At 41.0% G+C, this 21,556-nt stretch overlaps 1 protein-coding gene across 1 annotated transcript; it reads left to right on the forward strand.

The window, feature by feature from the left end:
- Positions 1-2,439: 2,439 nt before the first annotated feature.
- Positions 2,440-12,437, forward strand: LOC147901634 (NADPH--cytochrome P450 reductase-like). Its single transcript, XM_087374346.1, has 18 exons — positions 2,440-3,426; positions 3,683-3,745; positions 3,926-4,002; positions 4,343-4,400; positions 4,491-4,577; positions 4,697-4,733; positions 4,889-4,958; positions 9,279-9,473; positions 9,585-9,674; positions 9,794-10,022; positions 10,158-10,241; positions 10,359-10,510; positions 10,791-10,887; positions 11,042-11,194; positions 11,287-11,364; positions 11,447-11,569; positions 11,661-11,774; positions 11,865-12,437. The coding sequence occupies exons 1-18, from the start codon at positions 3,058-3,060 to the stop codon at positions 11,943-11,945; spliced, it is 2,157 nt and encodes a 718-aa protein (XP_087230472.1). The 5' UTR covers positions 2,440-3,057; the 3' UTR covers positions 11,946-12,437.
- The last annotated feature ends 9,119 nt before the right edge of the window (positions 12,438-21,556 follow it).

Raw genomic sequence — 21,556 nt, forward strand, 5'->3', positions numbered from 1 at the left:
TCTTTGGAGATGGGATACCTGTGATTGATGGTGACGCTTGGAAGCTGTAGCACAAAATTGATGGGCTTCACTTCTCTTCAAAACTAATGCTTTGATTGTTTCACCACCACAATGAAATACACTTTTAGAAGCTTTCCTTGCTTCTCTATTCTGTGTGCCATGGGAAGCAAGTGCACAAAAGCTAAGTAGTACCACAAGCTAATAACAAAGGCGTTTGTTATATGGGGATGGCCGCTGCTGTATGCTCCTGCTTCTTCTCCAACCCAAGCTTGTGTCCATGGTCCGTGTTGTTGCAGGGTGTCTTCCATCGATTCCAATGTGGCATTCTCCCGATCCAAATAGAAGGGGTTGAGAATCTTTTCCACCAAGTTAGGGTCAACCCCTGCACGAACAAATCCAACACGCCCTGCATTAAAGTCTCTGCTTGTTGTTGGAGCAACCCTTGACACTCCCAACGAGCAACACCGTTTCAAATCACTCTCAACGAGCAACACTCAACCTAATGGTCCAAGGTAAGAATTGTTTGGCATTACCTGCATGATGCAGATTGTAAATGTGATGCATCATAACATCCATGTTGTCTTCTAAAGACCCTTGTAGGGAAAATTTCCATCTAAACTTGATTAAAGAATCTGTCAGGAGCCACCAGCAAGGGTGTAGATGGTTGGAATACGTAAATTTTCCTCAAAATGAGAAATAGTTCTTACCTTGTATTCTTTGGAACATGGTACCTCGTGCAAAAAACCGTCCCATTGCTAGATAGTCACTTGTAACTCTATATTCTCGGCGCACAAGGATGCACACAAATCCTCTCAGGCTCACATTGGCAATTTTTCGGGATATTGCCTCTAAGATCAAAGAAATCACCAAAAGACGATGAGAATTTGAATTTCTCCTAGTGCGCTACTCGTAGTGATTTTATTGACGTTCAACTACGATTACAACTATTGACATTCAGGTAATATGCTAGTAGCTTATCAATTCATAAGACTTATTCTCGGCGCTAATGTTTATATTCTCGGTGCTTGTATTCTTGGCGCACAAGGACGCACACAAATCCTCTTAGGCTCACATTGGGAATTTTTCGAGATATTGCCTCTAAGATCAAAGAAATCACCAAAAGACGATGAGAATTTGAATTTTGCCTAGTGCGTTACTCGTAGTGATTTTATCGGCATTTGACTACAATTATGACTATTGACATGCAGGTAATATGCCAGTATTTTATCCATTCGCAAGACGTATTCTCAGTGCTAATATTCTCGACGTTTATATTCTCGGTGCTTATATTCTCGGCGCATAGGGAAGGGCCCGTTCCCTCGGATTATAACTCTTTGGGAAAGGAAGCGCGTCGCCTCCTGCAGACTGTGTGTGGTTATAATAACTATATATTATATATTGTCCTACAAATACTTTCAATTGTTCGTCTATTCAAATTTGCTTATTTTCAATCTCGATTCTCACAACATTCCTATCTTTTGATGCATGTTCTCGATGTGAGGGAGCAAGGAAATCCAAGCTGGATGCAAGATCGAAGCATATCGACACCTTCATTCATATGATTGTAGTCCATGCCACATGTAGAGACTCCAATGAGGATCAGTCATTGTATCGCCAGTAATAAATCACTACCCCTGACATTTGCAAGGACGATCAGGTCACAAAGGACCTGGTGTCGGGTCTCATGTCCACATTTTTACTCATTTGCTTTTCCCCTTTACAAAATTTGATAAAATGCTAAAATTCAAGTTCAATTTCGAGGTAATAGTTTCGTGTTTGGTGAAAGAAAGCCTGCCTAGTTGGAATGAAACTCAGGAAGAGAAAATTCATTTCTGTGGGTGAGCACCATTGCTAGCGTAACTATGAGATAGGTTTCCTAGTTGGAGTCGGATTTTCTAGGGAATTTGACTCTGATGGTGCGTCAATCAATGCAAGCCACAAACTTTCGCAACCAATCAGTTGACCGCGATGTTGCTCAAAAGTTTGTGAAGTACGTCGAAAGTCAAATTGAGCGATTGCCAACGGCGAAAAGTTTCGACGCTGGAAAAGGGCACGCCGGCAGGGTTTGTGTGTCTCTGTAGGGATACACGCAGGAGAGAGTGAATTGACGAGGGATTGGGCCTGTTCTTGAAACATACCATCGAGGGGGCAAGCGACAAAGGAAGGAGGTTGGGAAGGGGAGGCAAGAAGGACGACAAAATCCACCCGTCAAAGGGAGTGATTGCCAACGGCGGGGGTGGAAAAAGGTTGGATCCACCCTGTGGGAGCAGAGGCAGGGGGCAGGGTTAGTTTGTGCGACAGAAAGGGGCAGAGGTAGCAAAGCGATTGACGGAAGGGCGGGGGGCGGATTGGTGCTCGAAGGGAAGAGAAGAGGCGTTGCAAAAGAGGAAAACTGTTGCAAAAGAAGAAAACTAAGGAAAACTAAGCAGGCTAAGCGATGGCGAGAAGGAAAACTAAGCAGGCTAAGCAATGGTGGATGTGATGAGCTCTGATCGAATATGAATTTAGAAGAAGGAGGAGGCTGATGATGAGAGAATCAATCCCACAGCATAGTCCTCAACCTCTCTCTCTCTCTCTCTCTCTCTCTCTCTCTTTCTCTCCTTGATCTTATCGACCTTTCCTTCCTTCCCTCCCTCCCTCCCTCATCCATATCACTCCAAACAGCACATTCCCGCCCGCACATTCCTTCCTTTGGATCGGTCCTCCTCCCCTTGATGCTCCCCCTGATCCCCCACACTCCTGTCGCCTTGCTATTTACTTGTTTGCCTTGCTCTTCATCCCCCCCTCTCTCTCTCTCTCTCTCTCTCTCTCTCTCTCTCTCTTGTCTGTCATCATTGGAATCTGCTCCCTCCCCTTCGGCCCTTGTGCCCCTCCGTTCTCCTCCTTTCCCTCCCCCGGAGAACGTGGGCGGCACTCCCACCCTTCCTCTTCATTCTTCCCCTGCCCATCTCCATATTTAGAACGATTTGGTTCTCCCACCCATCTCCAGCCTTTCCTCTCTCGCCTCCCCTCTTCACTCGTCCAGTAGCAGCACCAGTCGTAGTGTAGCTCGGAATCATGCAGGGTGACTCCACTATCAGTAACTCCGTTGAGACGGGCCTCCTCACTAGATCCCACTTCAATTACTTGCTCTCTCTCGTTGGAAGCTCAAGTGAACTGCCCACCATGAAAGATGCGCCCCTCAACTTTGCAGACAGCTCCCTATATGTGGCCTTCGGAGTCTCTGCGGCCGCTTTGTTTCTGTCGATTGCTCTTCTCTTCTGGCGTCGATCGGTTAGTAAGCAATCCCAGTTTTCTGTAAAGCCAGCCCCCCGGAAGTTGACCGTAGAGGTTCCAAAGGAAGAGCTTGAGCCAGAGGACCTGAATAAGAAGAAGGTCACGATATTCTTTGGAACTCAGACAGGAACAGCGGAAGGCTTTGCGAAGGTAATTACACATGTTAACGTCTTGACGCATTTAAGAGTCTGTTGCAGACATGCCGTGCTTGCATGTCTATGAGGTATAATGCTCACGAACAGCGAGCATTATAGCTGTTCTTTTGTCATACGGAAAACGCCCAACGGGCTGACATGATACATCTGTGGTGCGAGACTATTTGCCTTCATTTACATTATGGCAAGCACTAAATCTAATCTCTAGAAGTCCTGACATCGTCATGACTTCTGTTGCTTCGTGGTTTCAGGCTCTTGCAGAAGAAGGGAGGGCTAGGTATGACAATAAAGTGTTCTTTAAAGTGGTGGACTTGGTAAGTCTCTGCAGCATGTATATGCGAATCAAAAGCATGACCGCCTAAATGTTGTCCAATTCATGTCCTAAATCTTGCTCAATTCATGTAGTATCCGTTGTGCTGTCCACATGAAGAAGATAACCTTGCCGCTATAAATAATGGTAAGATCTTTAACAGGCGAACTTGTGATTATGCTAGGATGATTACGCTGCTGATGACAACGAATACAAAGAAAAGCTGCAGAAGGAAACAATTGCTCTTCTTACCCTTGCCACGTAAGTTTTTAAAGTCTTGATATGCAAAGGAGGAAGCCTTGTATGCAAAGGAAACTGAGATTTCCCAACCTGTGGAAACCCAGATGATAGTTTATGCTTGGCTATTGAATGAGAATATAAGGCACAGCTTTGCTTAATTGTTTTTTCCCTGCTTTCACGTTTTTCATGTCCTCTTGGAAAGACCCTTTAGATGTTTTCTCGATCCCCCCCCAAACACACTCACACGCGTGCACACACACACACACAAAAAAAACAAATAAAATTGCAGTGCACACACGCATTAATTGTTTCTTTATTTCTTTTTTAAAAAGTATCAATTGGAGATTGGAATTGGTTTCAGGTATGGTGATGGAGAACCCACCGATAATGCTGCAAGGTTTTACAAGTGGTTAGTAGAGGTAATATGACATGCCAAGTCATGTGTGCAAGTTTCTGCCACATTGCCACGGTATTAAGTTGGATTGACGTGGTTTGCCACATTCCTTCAGGGAAAAGAAGACAAGGGAAGCTGGTTGTCTCACCTCTCATTTGGCATTTTCGGTCTTGGAAATAGGCAGTATGAACACTTTAATAAGGTGTGGGCTCAGCTGTAAATGGATTAATGATTAGGCTGTAAGATTGCTTTGATTGATTGTATTCCATGTCCTTTAAATGGGTTGCGCTGTTCATGATTCAGTTTACAATATTTTTGCAGGTGGCAAAGGTGATTGATGAGACATTCGTAGAGCTTGGTAAGCTTCATGCTATTGGTCCACGAAAGCTCAATCCATACCTCCTTGGATTTTGAGTGGCATGTTATTTATGGCAGCCTACAATGGATGAAGTTAAACATAGCCAATCTAGGTAGAACTCTTATCTGTCATGTGATGAACGATAACCTGTGCAGGTGCGAAACAGTTGGTGGCTTGTGGGCTTGGCGATGATGATCAATGTCTTGAAGACGATTTTGCTGCCTGGTATGGGGCTTGGTGTTTGGCTGTGTTTTAGCTCAAGTAACCTCATCTGCTGATTGTTTGTCCGTCTTGCTGAGTATTATAATTGGATGTTTGAGTTGGAACTCGATAGCTTGTCCTTATGGTATGCGTTAAGGCCTGAGCTTAAGAAGAGGATAGCCTGTGGAATTCCTGTGTGAAAAGTGTTGGATTGGATGCAGAGTGCAATGGAAGGAAGAGTGAGCAGACAAGCAATGGAGTCTACTTGCAAGTGGATAATTAGAATGTACAAGTAAGGGGTCCTATAGACCCCTAGTGTCCTACCTAGATGTCCTAGGTGTCCTAGGTGGACCAAACGTCCTAACTAGGTCCTAACTGGCCTACAAGGCCATACCAGAGTTAAACACCCCCCTCCATACCATGGCTACACTATCGTAGAAACATCTAAGGAACCTACAAACCAAATATCATGGTTGCACAATTCATTCGTGATTGATGTAGCAACCTATGATAGTACAGGGAGAGTAGAATAAAGGTTTCAAAGTGTAAAGCTTGCCAAAAAGCTTCAAACTTGGGTCGCGGGATCTTGGTACTCAATGGTAGGTTTTCACCTCATTTGAGGTTTCCCACAAAGAAATATAAGATTTCACTATATAAAAAAATGTGTGTGACCCTGTGGTTCAAAAATTCAGGTTGCCAGCTTATATCAAGAAGAATCACAAAAATAGCTTTGTTTTATTGACGGTGATGTCACTCTGTTGCATCACTTTTTGCAAGTCAATAGTCTTAAAATGGAGAATGTGTTGTTAGATCCTCCTCCAAATGATATGTAAATTTTATCTTGGTAGCCTCAAGGTCTGAAGTTATCTTCCATTGGAATGTACAACTGTATATCTCCAGCTGATAGTCACTCTCTAATATAGTGATGGTGAACCTCAATGTGTGCATGAAACGTGCAATGGTCAAAGCAATCGGGCTGTCAGTGTAGATGGTAGTAGTTGAGGTCTGGCAAACATCAAAGATCTACAAGTAGGTTATGGAGCCAGACACTCCACAGTAGCTGTAAAGGCTGCCTTGTGCTCAGCCCCACAACTAGAAATAGCATTTGTTGGGCTGAACCAAGAAATGCATGGACAGCCAAGCATGAAATAGTTGAAACACCCGCGTGTTGTAACAAGCAGCCCAATTATTGTCCGTACAAGCATGCATAACCGGTGAAGACTTTTCATCATATAACTGTTTCAAATTTTGTGTGCCTTTGAGGTATCGAAAGACACATTTCTCTGCCTGCCAATGTTGTGTACTTGCTTAATTGAGAAACTGCATACTGTAGATCAGGCCTTGCGTGACATAAATAAATAAGGCAGCAGCAGCTTGCGGATGAAGATGACATCAAATGATCACTCCAATCGCCTAGGGAGAAACGGAAGCGAGGGTCCAATGGTTTTGAAACCAGCTTACAATCCTCGAACTGGAAGTGATCGAAGAGCTGTCCGATGTACTTAGATTGGTTCATCATTATGGTCCCCTCAAAGTGAGCAAATTGGTTGCCAAGATAGTAATGCAACTGGCCCGTATTGGACATGGCAAATAATTGTGAAATTAGTGGTCGGGTTAGACCTTATCAGTTAGGTCGGGTAATTGCGTGTAAGCTGGCGTTGGAAAATCCTTACCCTTCTCGAGATACGTGTTGGAGCTGTGGAAGTTAAGGAGCAAGACACAACACTAGGGCCCAGAAATAAGCGCTGGACCCCCCCCCCCCCCCCCCCCGAAGGTCTTTATTGTTGCAATAGAATAATCTTTGTACAATTGGCTCTTGAAAGACCATACGAGTACAATTATGAATGAATCTGGTAGGCCTAGGGTATAGACTTGGCCTAGCAAAAAGCTAGGGCCTGCTTTCTAAAAGCTACTTTTACAAAAAGCCAAGCTTTTAGTCTTTTTCCTTCTAAATCTGGTGCTCTGGAGCTTTTAGGCGCCGTTTAATCTTGTGGGCCCTCCTTTTAATGAGGCGTCCCCTTGTCTTTACTTTTTGAGCCTTGTGGGGACCTCTTTTAACACTTTTCTCTCCACTCTTGGGTCCTTTTTGCACTCTCTTAGGTCACACATGACACAAACAAATTCCAATACTTTAATCCATTAGAGGTTAGCGAAATGCATGCATTCCTAGTTCTTGGACCATTTCTAGTCCCTTATGGGCGTCCCCACAGTTCTCTTTTTACCAATGCAGGGCAAAAGTAAAACAATAAAACTTATTCTTGGTTAACCAACTTCACCATTCTTTGACCGAAGTCAATTCTAATAAAGATTACTCTTTATTTTCTTAGGAGAAGTCCCAAATGGTGACAATGCGACCCCAAACCGGGCCCCAACTCAGCCCTCACCATGGGCCTAAGTGGCCTCTGTCACCCAGCCTTTGTGAAGCCTACAACTAGCCTGGATGCCCTTCTCTACCCCTCTCTCCAAGCAGATATGCCATAACTTTTAACACCCTATGTGCAGCTCATGGTGAGTAAAATGATTTGAAGGAGCAAGCGGATGTAGATGCAACAGGGGACCCTGCCTACTGGATTCCCCTTGGTGATAGGATGTGAGAGCTTAGATCCTCAACAAAATTCCACCTTGAACAGGAAATGAATTACCTCGGCTTGGGTTTGCTGTACTAATATCCCTTGGTGAGCACATCACGTCCAAGAACCTCGAACAACGAACATCGGTACACACCGTGCCCATAGTCTTTGCGACGTTAAGGAATGAGCCTTGAACATATCTAGTCCATAGCTTCATAGCCTTGCTTTGCCTGCTAGACTTTTACATGATAGGAGCTGCTATCATCCCGCTCTCCCGACCACATCCCCTCTTTGACTGCAACATGTGGAGGAAGACTTCCTTATTGCCAGCTATGTGGCGCTCTTGGGCAGTAGCTATTGCCTTGGAAGCACTTGATTGGTTGGAAGAGGAGTTTGACTTCGGGTCTTGGTCCTTTGCCTTTGTTCTTGGACCGGCAATCCTTGGCTAGATGCCCTCTCTTTCTATAGGAATAGCGCCTGCTCCACTTTTCTAGAGCACTCTCAAAAGTGCTTCAATGCCAACTTGAGTAATCCGTAACTTTCCCTGAGAGATGAGAACCAGCATAGGTCATGGAAGTCTAAATGAGTGGTCGTAACCTACCACCTCAGTGCTCGAGAAAGCATGTTGTACTTTGGTGGAAGCTCAGTGAGGATGAGGTTCACTAGTGCAAGAGGTGATAGGGCAGCTCCCATCGCCAGAAGCTGGTCATGGATGACCATAGCTTGCATCAAGAATGGCCTCATGGTCTCAACTTGAGATTGTAAATGTTGGTGCGTCAGGAAATTTCTTACTTTTGTGACCTCTAACTAAATCCTAGCTATTCTAGGATGGCTGCCACATCATCTTGTAGTATGCATTTGACATGATTTAGGTGATGGCCGGCATCATGAGTGTGTTTTCCCTTCACCTTTGGAGGTTTGATGGAAACTAAAGACCCTTGTGTAACTGGCTGCTGGTGAGTCAGGGGGAGGTGTGGGTGGGAGCTGGATGTGTGTGGTGTTTGTGGGCATATATCTAGACATTGTTTCCCTTCTTCTTTAGTGCTAGCCTTTGTCATGGCTGAGTCTGTCCTTTAACTCTGGAGTGCTGACTGAAAACTCAGTACAAGGACCTTTGTATAAATGGATGCTCATGTATTTGTGGTTGTGCAGATATGTTTTTGTGAGAGTATATGTTTATACTATGGTCTACACACCAGTGGGCACTGATGATGTCAGGGGAATGTCATAGTAGCCGGTCCTTGCTATGCGTGATGGAGTTTATGGTCTTCAATCTTGTGAGTGACTGTTACGAGATGGAAACTGGACAATGTGTTGTGTGTATAGAGGATGATTTGGACATGTTCATGGGTTCATCTAGATATATGTTCTTGCCGCATTAGCAGACATGCAAATTTCACCTTGTGAAGTTTTCATCCATGTTGTGCAACTTGTTGATATTACAACAAATTTTTTCTATCTAGTTTTGGCCTGCGTCTTTAGAAGCGACAAAACTGAGATTGTCGGTGTGTGTATAAATTCATAAATACTAAATTGCTGAGATACAATCTGGATTAATTTTTTGTGCTAGCATGCTATCCTTGCTAAGATTTATTGTTTCAGGCTGTGGGGACTAGAGCTCCACTCTTTATTTTGAATATCTTAAATAAGGTTGGGAGTGACCTCAGGTTTTCAATTGGTTGAACGAATGACAGATCGACCCTGAAAGCGTTTCCTTTAAAGGCAGACCATTGTTCAGTGAATTTTCTCTGTTTTGTCTTCTGTTCAACTGCAGGCGAGAGCAGCTGTGGCCAAAGTTAGATGCACTGCTTATTGATGCACACAATGCTTCACCAGCAGTAACGACACCGTTCCATGCTGCTATTCCAGAGTATCGTGTTGTTATTCATGAGCCTGGAACGGAACTGTGCGAGGAAACTTACTACAAAAAAAATAGCCATTCTGCCCATGATATCCATCACCCGTGCAGGTATGTGGAATGAGTTTGTTTCTGTTCTTTTCTATTTGCTATTTGGAAAAATCGATTTCCACAGTATGCCCTTCGGTGATCTTTTTGACAACCTACTTGTGGCTACTGCAGAGCGAATGTTGCTACTCGTCGAGAGCTGCATACGGCATTGTCTGACCGATCATGTATCCATTTGGAATTTGATATAACAAAGGATTTGATGTGAGTCTACTTTTTGATCTTTAAACACTGACTTCTTTGCAAAGTCCGTCATCAAGCTACTTTTGTTGGCGAAGTTGTTCAAGTTTGTCATTGAGCCTTTAAACCGTTTGGGATTTCAGGTATGAAACAGGTGATCATGTAGGGGTATATGCAGCCAATTCGACTGAAGTGGCTGAGGAGGTTGCGAATTTACTTGGTTTCTCCTTGGATACTATATTCTCTCTTCATACAGATAAGATTGATGGCATGCCAGCTAGTGGGAGTGCACTTCCCCCTCCATTCCCTGGACCCTGCAATCTGTTAACTGCACTGACACATTTTGCAGATTTGCTGAATCCACCTCGGAAGGTAAATCAGTGCTGAACCTGTAGTATTTCTTCAGCCTGTGCAGGCACATTTGTTCTTCTGTTGCCGTTTTTATTTTAAATGAAATCTTTGTTGCAGTTATGCATTCTAACATCGGGTGTGCTGTGTGCTTCTTAGGCTGCTCTTGCAGCTCTAGCCATTTATGCTTCAGATCCAGCAGAGAAAGAACGGCTCAAGTTTTTGGCTTCTCCTATTGGAAAGGTGTTAGTTTCCACCTCTTTGTGCCCTGTGCATTGCAGATTTGTTTAAGGTTTCACTTTCACTGAATTGCTATTGTAGTCTCTGTAAGGCAACACCATTACTTGTATGACTATGTAGGATGACTACCAACATTGGATTACTGCTAGTCAAAGAAGTCTTTTGGAGGTCATGACTGAGTTTCCCTCTGCAAAGCCACCTCTCGGGGTTTTTTTTGCAGCCATTTCACCACGTCTGCAGCCTCGTTATTATTCAATCTCTTCTTCTCCAAAGTAAGTTGTTTCAGCTTGATGTCTAATTGTGTTGAAGTTTTACGTTCACTGATGTAGATTATTGGTCCATGTCTGGTTGTCACTAATGTAGACGATTGGTCCATCTCTGGCTTGTTTTGTTGTCTTTTTGCATGTTGACTGCTTTATTTTCTGGAGCATGCATGCATGATTCTGTTTCTTTTTTATTAGACATAATTTAGCCATATACATTTTTTTGGGCACTTTAGATGTTCTTCAAGGTTTATCAGTAGTAATGAGAACGTTGAATGTTTATCTGCAGATTTGCTCCAGGCAGGATACATGTGACATGTGCTCTGGTTTATGGTTCCAGTCCCACTGGCCGAATACACAAAGGTGTCTGCTCCACATGGATGAAAGTAAGTAGAATTTGTCTTTCAACATATGAGCTCTCTTGAATAGGTCATATCTTTTCTGGTGCTCTTTTTGAGGAAATCTTTTTTACAAGAGCCCAGGGGTTTTATTATTGTCAGCTGAATGTCTTCTTTTTAACCTTTCTGGTTTGAATAACAGAATGCTCTTCCAGCAAACGATGTGGGGGACATGTGTAGCTGGGCACCCATATTTGTGAGGCAGTCTAATTTCAAGCTGCCTAACAACCCGTTGATACCTATAATTATGGTTGGTCCAGGCACTGGTTTGGCACCGTTCAGAGGTTTTCTTCAGGTTTGTTCCAGGACTATATGTTTTTATGTTCAGTTTGGTCGGGTGGCGGCCTCATTAGTAAGGATCATCTTTCTGAACAAGTCCTCCTCCAGGAGAGGGATGCACTACGAGCATCAGGGAAAGACCTAGGACCCGCAATACTATTTTTTGGCTGCAGAACCAGGAGTCAGGTAGAATTCCTCACACCTTTAGAGGTGGTCTCTGTTTCAAAAGGGCAATATCCACCTTTTAACATTGCATTATGTTATGCAGGACTACATTTACGAAGAGGAGCTTTGTTCGTATGTTGAAAATGGCAGTTTAACAGAGCTATCAGTAGCGTTTTCCAGGGAAGGGCCGAGCAAAGAATATGTCCAACACAAGATGTCTGAACGAGTAAGAAATGAAGAGTGCTTTGGAATTGACTGTACCATTTATCAGTCATTTTCTTAGATTTCTCTGATTTCATCCTGTTATCTGTTTTTAGGCTGCTACCATCTGGAGCTTTCTTTCGAATGGAGGCTACTTTTATGTCTGCGGTGATGCAAAAGGCATGGCCAAGGATGTGCACAGGACATTACATACAATTGTGCAAGAACAGGTCGATTCTGCAAACAGTTCTTGTTGATTTGTGACCTACTCTTTATAGGTTCTGGCAAAATTCATGTGTGAGATCTGACTGTCATTGCAGGCCTCTGTGGACAGCACCAAAGCTGAAGCTATCATAAAGCAACTTCAGACTGATGGACGATATTTACGTGATGTCTGGTGATACTGCTACAATGTTCGAGACAGATACTATACTCAAAAGAGGGTTGGTAGAGCATCAGGAAGTTATTTCTTGTTGGAGTGCAGGCCATGGTGGATGGGGGTATAGCATGGACTTTTGTAGATTACTACTAATATGGACAGGTTCCTGACATGGCCTGGCATCTTTTGGAGTCCCAGTCTAAAGAACATTCAATGGACTGGGTTGTATCATGGAACTTGGCAATGGTTGAGATCTTTTTGAATTCACAAATCATGCTAAGAAGTGTAGCTGAATTCGCTCAATACAGATCATCAATGTTGAGAAGCTATAGCCTTGAAGCATTTCAGAGCAAGCTTCATGGTTGTCCGATGTTTTATCGTCAGCTCTGAATGATGTCAGAGGCGGATGCTATTGGGCTTCGAGTGATGTTGACATTATATACAAGAAATACATCCCTCTTGTATGGCATGGGAGTATTCATTAAAGATGCAATAAAATGGCTGGCCTATTGTAGTTGAATTCCTTTACTTTTGCTAAGGTAACAAAAACCTGTTGCAAACATAGCAAATAATATTTTTATGATTGTAGCTACTTTGGGAACTGTTTGTATGGATGCATTTAGGCCGGGTGTTTGGATGTGCATGTGGAGGATCAATGCTTAGTACGAGTCCTTCACTATCTTGTGGTGTGCTAGTTTTTCTATCCTAATGTGCTTAGCTTAGCCAATTGAGTAGGATAAATATAATTTTTGCTCAAAATGGATGCAAATACTACACTCTAAAAGTGGATTTTTATTACATGAACGGATGCAAATACTACGCCACTCTTTAAGTGAACTTGGCTACCTCATATGGGCTGACGTTTGGTTATACAATGTAGGCGCAAGCATGGAAAGCAATCCTCGCATTAGCTTTGGTAAAGAAGCATTGTCCTTCATAAAAGTTAGTCACCTTTGTCAGTTTTATTAAGGGTAACAAAGAGTGAGGAAAAAGGTCATAGAGAATCGGGAGATCTAGTCTCCTTCATGGATCAAGGGGGTAAGGGTAACATTGTAGTTTTGAGTTAGACCGGGAGTGGGAGAGAAGGATTGTTAACGTTGAATTGGGTTTGGAAATAATAGGGAGATATCTCAGAATTGGGTAGTCGGGGAATAGGGATTGAGGAGATATAGCTCTTTACTTTTTAGTACATCTGAGGATTTTGTAGGTTGACCCGTGTATGTGGGATTTTTTTGAATTCCATTTCTTCCTTGATCATTTTCAATTACTTCTTCAATCATGATTGCATTAGTGTATTCTTTGTTATTTGTTTTGCAACAACTATAATGATCCATTTGCTCTTGAATTTCTTCATGCAATCCTTTGACCCTTGCTTTGACAAAGTTTTTGTTAACTATTGTTTTGTTAGTGATAGATTTTTAAACAAGATACTACTTTGTAGCTTTATGAAATAATTGTCACTCTATCTTGGTTCTCTGTTTTGCAACAACTATAATGATCCATTTGCTCTTGAATTTCTTCATGCAATCCTTTGACACCTGCTTTGACAAAGTTTTTGTTAACTATTGTTCTGGTAGTGATAGATTTTTCAACAAGATACTACTTTGTAGCTTTATGAAATAGTTGTTACTCTATCTTGGTTCTTTTGAAATACCTTTGGCAATGTCAGTTTCTCAATATCTTTGCCTTGATGACACAATCATGTTTTCAGATGTTGTAAATTGTCGTATAATGTAATGTCAAAGCATGGATCATGAATTCTATGTCTCCAAATCCAATATGAGATGTTGGTCGTATAGTTTTCCTATGAGAGCTCGTAGGACTATGTTTAAGTGATCTTCCTCTAGCTTTGATGTGCTTGGATAGTCAACTTTGTTCTAAAACAAGGTAATGAAATTTCCCTAGTCACCGCTACCTAAGAGTGTTAGCATGAATGCAAGGGGATCATGTCCATAGGCGAGTTCTTCTAGAATTAGTTCCAACTATGGAATTGGAGGTATATGCATATCTATTCCCCTCTTTTCTTCCATTTCTTCCTTCCTTCCTCTCCTTTTTTCCCCTTGGAACCATGATGGAGTTTTTTCCATTTGAAACCCATTGACTTCATATCGCACAATGAGTGACAATGTTTTCATTAGGGGAATTTTGGACTCAAAGAGGGCCCCTTGCATTAGGTCCTTAAGATTTCTCTGACCTAAAGATTAGCAAACCAACCAATGGGAGGGCTTGAGCATTAAAAGAATCAAGGATTCCATATTGCCCTCCCATTAATGGAGAGACCTCCCTTGGTCCCTAGTACCTACCACTTGCCTCCCTCATCTCCTTGGGGCATTTACTCACCCCCTTGACTTCTGGATGGTCCCCTTACCCTCCTCCCTCTCTAGTGATAGCCCGTGGGCCCAAATTCGCATGGTTTTTTTCACCCCAAAAAATAAAGAAATTTTGGAAAAGTGTCCCCACCCCCCAAACACCCGTCAGGAATCTTCTTAAACTATCCCCATTTACTTACACCACCTTCCTCTCAGCCTTTCAGGTCCTCTCAACATTTTCTCAGCACTTATCTGTTTGTTCCCATTCTTTCTTCAATGGTGAAGCACTCCCCTTCCCCTAGACCAAAGCTATCTCTTCAATCTTGTGTAGGTCACATTTGAAGGACGACAATGATGTTTGGATTGCTCAATAGTTTAGGCTAACGTTGTGGGTTACAATTGCAACCTTCTACAATAGGTCCATTCAAAGTTTCAAGAAAGGAGAGAGCAAAGAAAGAGAAGCATTGGAAGGGTCACATTGTTGGGTTTTGTAATACCCAAAAGGGGCTGAAGGTGAAGGTTCACTATGTATACACTGCTGAAGATATGAACTTGGATCCTACAAATTGATCATGCTTTCCTTCAAATTGTATGTATGATGTAAATTGTCATTTTTGCATCATGGCAACTCCATTTGTCTATTCTATTGTGTATGTTTATGTATGTTGAGAGGAGCAGCCATATTGAGATCGAGAGAGTATGAGGGAGAGAGCGAAGGTAGAAGGAGTATGTTATAGATGGAGAGAGAGAGGGGTGAGAGAGAGAGAGATTATGGGTGCTACATGTGTGTGTGTGTGTGGCGCAAAAGATTGAGACACATTTGGCATTCTAAAATGCCACTCAAACAATAGGTTTTCTTGTGTGGCGAGAATTGTTGTGGGAGTTTTTTCATCTGGAAAACTACTAGCATGCAGGCATATTGCTCCGGTTGTTTGTCGCAGATGCTTAGCTCCGTGGGAGTCTATGCCACATCTACTCTGGCATTGCTCCTCCACTAATGATTTTCTCGCTTTCCTTATATAGCGTTTACATGCCAGATTTCTAAATGTTGTCTTTGGAAAGTTTTTTGGATCTTTGGGATACACCCAGCTACAAAAGAGTTTGATTTTTTTTTGTTTGGGTTCGTTACTAGGTGCTCTAGACTCTATGGAAGGATAGAAATCATCGAGTCTTTGGTGATCCCACGTTTTCAAATTTTGCTTTCTTTAGGCGCTCTCTACAGCAATCTTTCTATGATTGCTTATAGACAAAGTGCATAGATCATGAGGTTTTCTCTTGATGTATTTCTCATCATCCTATTATGGGATGATGCAAAAGAATGTGTGTGTGTGTGTGTGTGTGTGTGTATGTGTGTGTGTGAGAGAGAGAGAGAGATTAGCATGTTGACATCTTGCACATCATTTCTTGGTTCCTACGATGTATATTTCCTTCAATAAAGTTGAAACCCAACCTTTGGAGAGTCGCGTTGGAACATTTCCTTCCATTCAAACATTGGGGAGTTAATGTTCTCAGGGCGGAGTTTTGCATCCTTGACAAAGTCTAATATTTTTTTCTATAATGCATGCTACCCAAGTACCTCACAGAGAGGGTGCATATGGAAGGCTTCGTCCACTTCCTCTTCCTAGCTTTCATAGTCTAGAATGGCCTCTTCCTCATCCATTCCCTATAGATGCATTTAGGATGAAGATGAGATATGATATTCACTCTCATTAATGAAGTTTACTTTTGGGTCAAAATTTATGGGTGTGAGCTAGTTCATGCCCTCCATTGTATTTGTTTAATTTTTCAAATCAGTCTTCATCCATAGTCTTAAGACCATGTGGGTATGCAAAGACCTGGCATAGGAGTTTATTGACAATTTCCTATACCCAACGTGGGAGGTCAAAGAAGGTTTTCAAAAGGGAGGCCATTTTAAAAGTGTAGTTAGTAAGGAAAGTTTAGTAATTAGGTATCAAGTAGTGCATATTATTTGTTACATAACATATATTTATAGGCATTCCTATGGATTCTAATGGATTCTGATGTAGTGGACACGACAAAGGTAGTGATACATATGCCAAATGGTGAAATACAGTGTCTTGATGTTACAAATAAGTGGAGCTTGAAGCACATTCGAGAGTACATTGCTATCACCTTTGATGATAGTTCATTGGATGAAAAGAAGGTAAGAAGGCAACTTGAAGCAACATTAATGTTCAGTACATGGAAGCCTCCTTGTACCTTAGCCATTCATATTTTGATTGAATAATAAAATAATATATTTTAAATGTGGCATCACTTGTGAATGTAAAACTTTTGGATTTTGTAAATTTAGCATTTATTTTTTTGTTGGAATGATGAATACTTTAGGAAAAGTGATTGTAATTCATTAACCTAATTTTTTAAACAACTACACGTAGAGAAATTTTGTTTCCTAGAATAGATTTGGGAAATTACCAAGAGAGCAGAACAAATTGAACATAAGGTTAAGTTGACCTTTTAATAGTTTCACATTAGGGAAATTTTGGACAGAAAAAAGGCCTCATAAGGAGTGGATTAGCAAAATAGATTAAGAACTAATAAGGCCTACAAAGGGTCCCATCACCCCATATGGGGACAAAAAAGTACATCTCCCTAGGCCCTTGGTGGTCCCCAAAAGTGCACCTCCCTCTCCTAGTTGGAGGGCCCCCCCACTCTCAAAAAGTTAACTCTCTTTACAACCTTTAGGTGGTCCACATTCCCAAAAAGTATCTCGTGGGTACACCCTAGCCCAAAAGTTTGAAAATTTTCAAAAGTGCCCAAAATGGCCCAAAACTCTTCAAAACCTTCCCCCAAACCAAGCCGATGCACCCAAATCCCTTTTCAACATATAAATCCTACTTTTTCTCACCATAATCATCTTCCAATCCCACATTCATACTCCTTCTATCGTAAGCACTTTGCAACACCCAAATCCAATTTCTTCTCATCATTTTGTTCCAAGCTTGCTTCCATTAATCCTATTATATCTTTCCATTGTCCCAAACTTGTTTCCATTGATTCTATTCTATTCTTTGAACTGATCCAAGGCCTTATTTCTAAATCCCTCTCATGGCTCCATTGGAAGATCGCACCTCAACAAGCCACGAAAAAGCACCTTGCACATTGAAGTTGCACCAGAGTATGCGACTCGTCAATGTTATGGCCACAAGGTTGTCGGAAGATACACTAGATCAATTATGACAACAAGGAACTAAGCATGTCGACTTATGGAGTGTTGGTGGACCCTATCCAAGGGATCCTTTGACAGGTGCTCCACCTTTGTTTGAAAATGTGACGAGTTTGATTCAATACATAGGATATGGTCTTCAAGGCTTACTAGGATATTGTAAACGCATTGGCCATTCCAATGCCGAAGCACACTTTGCGAAGGTTCACTTGTTGAGAATGGAAGGAGAGACAAAGGTACTTAGAGATACTGTGCATAATCTCCAAGAACAACTAACCCAAGAACAAAAAACACTTGCTGACTTAGAAATTGCAAAAGAGAGGTCACAAGAGACAATCACAAGATTAATAGATGAGAAGAACAAACTATTGAAAAAGACTTGGTGTATCCAACAAGAGCTTGCTACATTGACTAGGAGATTAGAAAGGATAAAAAGAATCCCTCTAGGTTACAAGCATAGGATCAAGCCCGTGCAACCAATGGAGAGCTTGGCATATGGTGGTGGAGCAAGGAAGCGCAGGGTGAAAGCTACAAGGTATGTATATTTGGACTATTTTGTAATTATGAAGCATTACTTACAAATGAGTCATTTATTTTTCTAATGTTATCGTGATTTCTGCAAAAATCTTATGGAGGAGGTTATTGGAAGAAATTCCTCTAATAAACTTTGTGCCATAAAGAGTGTAGTTAAGAAGAAAGAATTCATTTCTATTCTTAGGGACCCCCGTCGGCGTGCATTGCAACATGCAATATTACAAAAGGTTGCAACAACTGATTTAGAGAATCTTGTAGATCCATCGGAAGTTGTCCATGCATGTGATGCTACTGGCATTAGTCGGCAAGGGTACTTAGCTATGTATAATGTCTTTGTAAATGCACTTTGAGGTCAAGGCATTAAGAATCCTCTATTGCCGAGACCAGTATACACTAGAAATGCAAGGAAAGAAACAAATTCTACTGTTCAAGATTTTTTGGGTGGATTTATACACATCTTAGAAAGCATGACATTGGAAGGCACAAACAAGACAAATGTCCAACATAACAAAAAGAAAGGAGGACCAACTACCAAAGAGGCAAAGCAAGGACCAAGAAGCTTTGAGTACACACAGCATAATAATGTTTTTTTGGATGTACGTAGGATCCAAGTTGCAATGGTGGAGTTTTATAACATGAAAGCATGGGTAAGGTTTAAATTATATTGTTTAGAGAGTTGTAATTTTTATTGAAATCTTTTCTAATCATGTAAATCTTTTAATCTTTTAGATTGTGAAGGAAAGTTAGTATTCATTATCAAATTGGATGAGTGTGAGGTTGTAAAAGGCCACAAGTTGGAGAGGGTTAGTATTACTTTAATGAATAAAGCCCTCCGATATGCCAAAGATAAGGAAATTAGGGAAGATCTTAGGGGACGAGCATTTTTCAAGCGAAATCTTCCGAGCATCCAAGCGAAGGAAAAAAAAGCTTCCAACTATGCAAAAATATGACAAAAATGGATCGAAAGAAAACATAGTTTCACTTAGAAATATGCAAAGTATTATAGCAATGCCTATTTTATACACAAATCTTTACGTGAATCTTTGGGAATGGTGAGAATATAATGGGATGGCTTTTGAAGAAAGCCACATGTTGAGTAGACTTCTCTATGAAAATTCCCTTATGATTCCTCTTACAACTTTTACTTAATAGGGGGTGACATTGAAAAACCTCTCTCAACCTATCTTCATGAAATGGTTTCTCCAAAGAAAACTCATTGAAGCAAGCCATCAAGGTAGTTTTGCCATCAAAACCCCTTTGAAGTAGGTCTTCCAAGGTAGTTTTGTTGGCGAAACTACCTTGGACAATACTTTTAAAAGTGACATAACTTCACATGCAATGTCCAAATATAGTCATTTAGCCACTCAAATTGATCGAAAAACCCCATTTGAGCACATCTATGAGGTTATATTTTGGAAAATTTTGCATATATAGTATTAAATATTACATGTATTTTATGAGAGTGATATATAAGCCCAAGTTAATACTTATTTATAGTAATTTAAACTTCTTTAGAAACAAGTCCATAAATATCTTGTTATTAATACTATAAAAACACTAGAAAGATATTACCATATGATATAAATGTGTTTAATAAGTAGTTATTTATGTATAATATTATTACATTGAGAGTGATTCTAAGGGATGTTTCTTAAATGAATTTTTTGGAACACTTTTTTTAGGTAATAATAAGGGTACAAAGGGATGTCTAGAAATAAGAAGATTTATGTTATGTAAAAATGAATGAGTGACTAGTCTATATATTTTTATGATAAAGGGATCTAGTTCTAGTGAAAATAAAGTGTAAAAACCATGTTTCCTAAAGAAATACTATTTTTTAAATCTCTTGAAAGACATGCCCAGATAAACTTGCTCATAGGTTTTTGCTCGTAAAATTGACGCATCCAAGATTTTAGTGTGCAATCGGAAAAGCACATTTGGTGGCTTGCCACGTTTGACCTTCCTAAAGAGACACATTCATTCTTGAAATGGGTATTTGATAGATCTCCAATTCCAAGTGTCATAGATGTACAAATGAAAGGAGAGTTGCTTCAAGTTGAAGGGTTCCGATCATTTAAAGTTGAATGGCACATAGTAGAAGATCTTAAGACATTGAAGTGTATGTTTGGAACGAAATTGAGTGCAAATGCGACATATCCATGTCTTTATTGTATGCACTCACAACAACTTCGAGGTAGTAACATAGGAATACATATAGAGAAAGAGCAAATAGAAAGAGGAAAAGACTTTGGGAATGCTAAAGATGTAATGAATGACATCACAGATGATGATGCTAACAAACGGATGTATTGGAGCAATGGAGTAATGAGCTGCAATTAGGATGCTACACCCAACAGAGATCAGAACGATAAAAATTGGGATCCCATTTTAAACATTCCATTACAAAGAGTGCATTTCAGTGTGTTACATGAGGAGATGCAGCTTATTGATAAATTTCTTTACTTGCACATTGTATATGTATGGAACATGAAACCAAAGGAGAGAGCGGCATCATGTATAGCAAGGGTCGAAGCTTTACTCTCAATCATGGGTCTACATGGGGGGAACGTAAAGCTAATCAAAGACGCACAATTGTTAGGAAAATCAAGAAATCTTCCAAATAAAGTGTCCATGGGAGGATCTAAGGCATGAAGGTTTTTGTCCAATCATGGAAAACATCGATTAAATCTGCATTGGAATTATTGGAAAAAGTTATGTGATTACACCACTAATTTGGAAGCTGATCCTCATGTCAGAACCTTGAGAATACGTGTTTGGAAAGAATTGGATAATTTGGTAAAGATCTTGAGGAAGCCTTCCATAGACGATGATGATGTGCAACTATATAAAGTCATCGTGAAAGAGTTCATTGAAGCCATGGTAGATGGATGGGGTGAATCACACATTACTCACTACATGGTGTGTTTGATCTTTGCTTTTTTCAAAATTTTAATTGCAATCAATTTATTCTTATTTACCTCGTGTTTTTTCTATGTATGTAGCACATTCTTTATGCTCATGGTCCATGGTTTCTTTGCCAATATGGTTCCTTGAATGCTTGGAGTGCCCAAGGGATGGAAAAGTCTCATTATAGAGCTCGAGGTGCTTATTTCAAGAGTACGCGACATGGAGGGGGGATTAATGGAAGTAATGCTCTTCATGAGATGTTTGAGTGGTTCTATCATGGTATAGTCAGGTATTCCTATGCAAGGAATAAAGCTTTGCAAATGAAGTTAGCCCAAGTAGTCCATCGAACTCAAATGAGTAAAAGAAGGCATTCATGGATATCTTCACAACCTTCCCAAAAACATAGAGGTTGGATAGCAACTAGAAGTCGTGTTGGAAAGCGTTGGATCGCTAAACCAAATGTACCTTGATACTAATTAAAATCGCGCTTCAATATTTCTTGTGGACATTTGATTAATTGGCTCTTTTTTTTTAAAACAAGCGTTAAATTTTGTACTTGTGGAACCAACAAGGGCGGGCGATGTGAAAAGGTTGGGGGAGCGACCTCAGGCTAAGAAACCCTATGTATCACAAGAGTTCAAGGGGAATTTCAAAAACCCCTTAAATAATTTTTTTCCCCAAAACAAACACCCCTCT

This window comes from Dipteris shenzhenensis, chromosome 5, assembly GCF_047967505.1.
Source record: "Dipteris shenzhenensis isolate YYH24624 ecotype China chromosome 5, Dip_SZ_1.0, whole genome shotgun sequence".
In the NCBI taxonomy this organism is placed as follows: Eukaryota; Viridiplantae; Streptophyta; class Polypodiopsida; order Gleicheniales; family Dipteridaceae; genus Dipteris; species Dipteris shenzhenensis.

Bases quoted from the DNA above. Each gene is read 5' to 3' on its own strand.
- LOC147901634 (XM_087374346.1), top strand. From the start codon at position 3,058: ATGCAGGGTGACTCCACTATCAGTAACTCCGTTGAGACGGGCCTCCTC. The intron at 10,511-10,790 runs GTAAGTTGTTTC...GTTTATCTGCAG, and splicing joins TCAATCTCTTCTTCTCCAAA to ATTTGCTCCAGGCAGGATAC. The intron at 11,570-11,660 runs GTAAGAAATGAA...ATCTGTTTTTAG, and splicing joins AACACAAGATGTCTGAACGA to GCTGCTACCATCTGGAGCTT.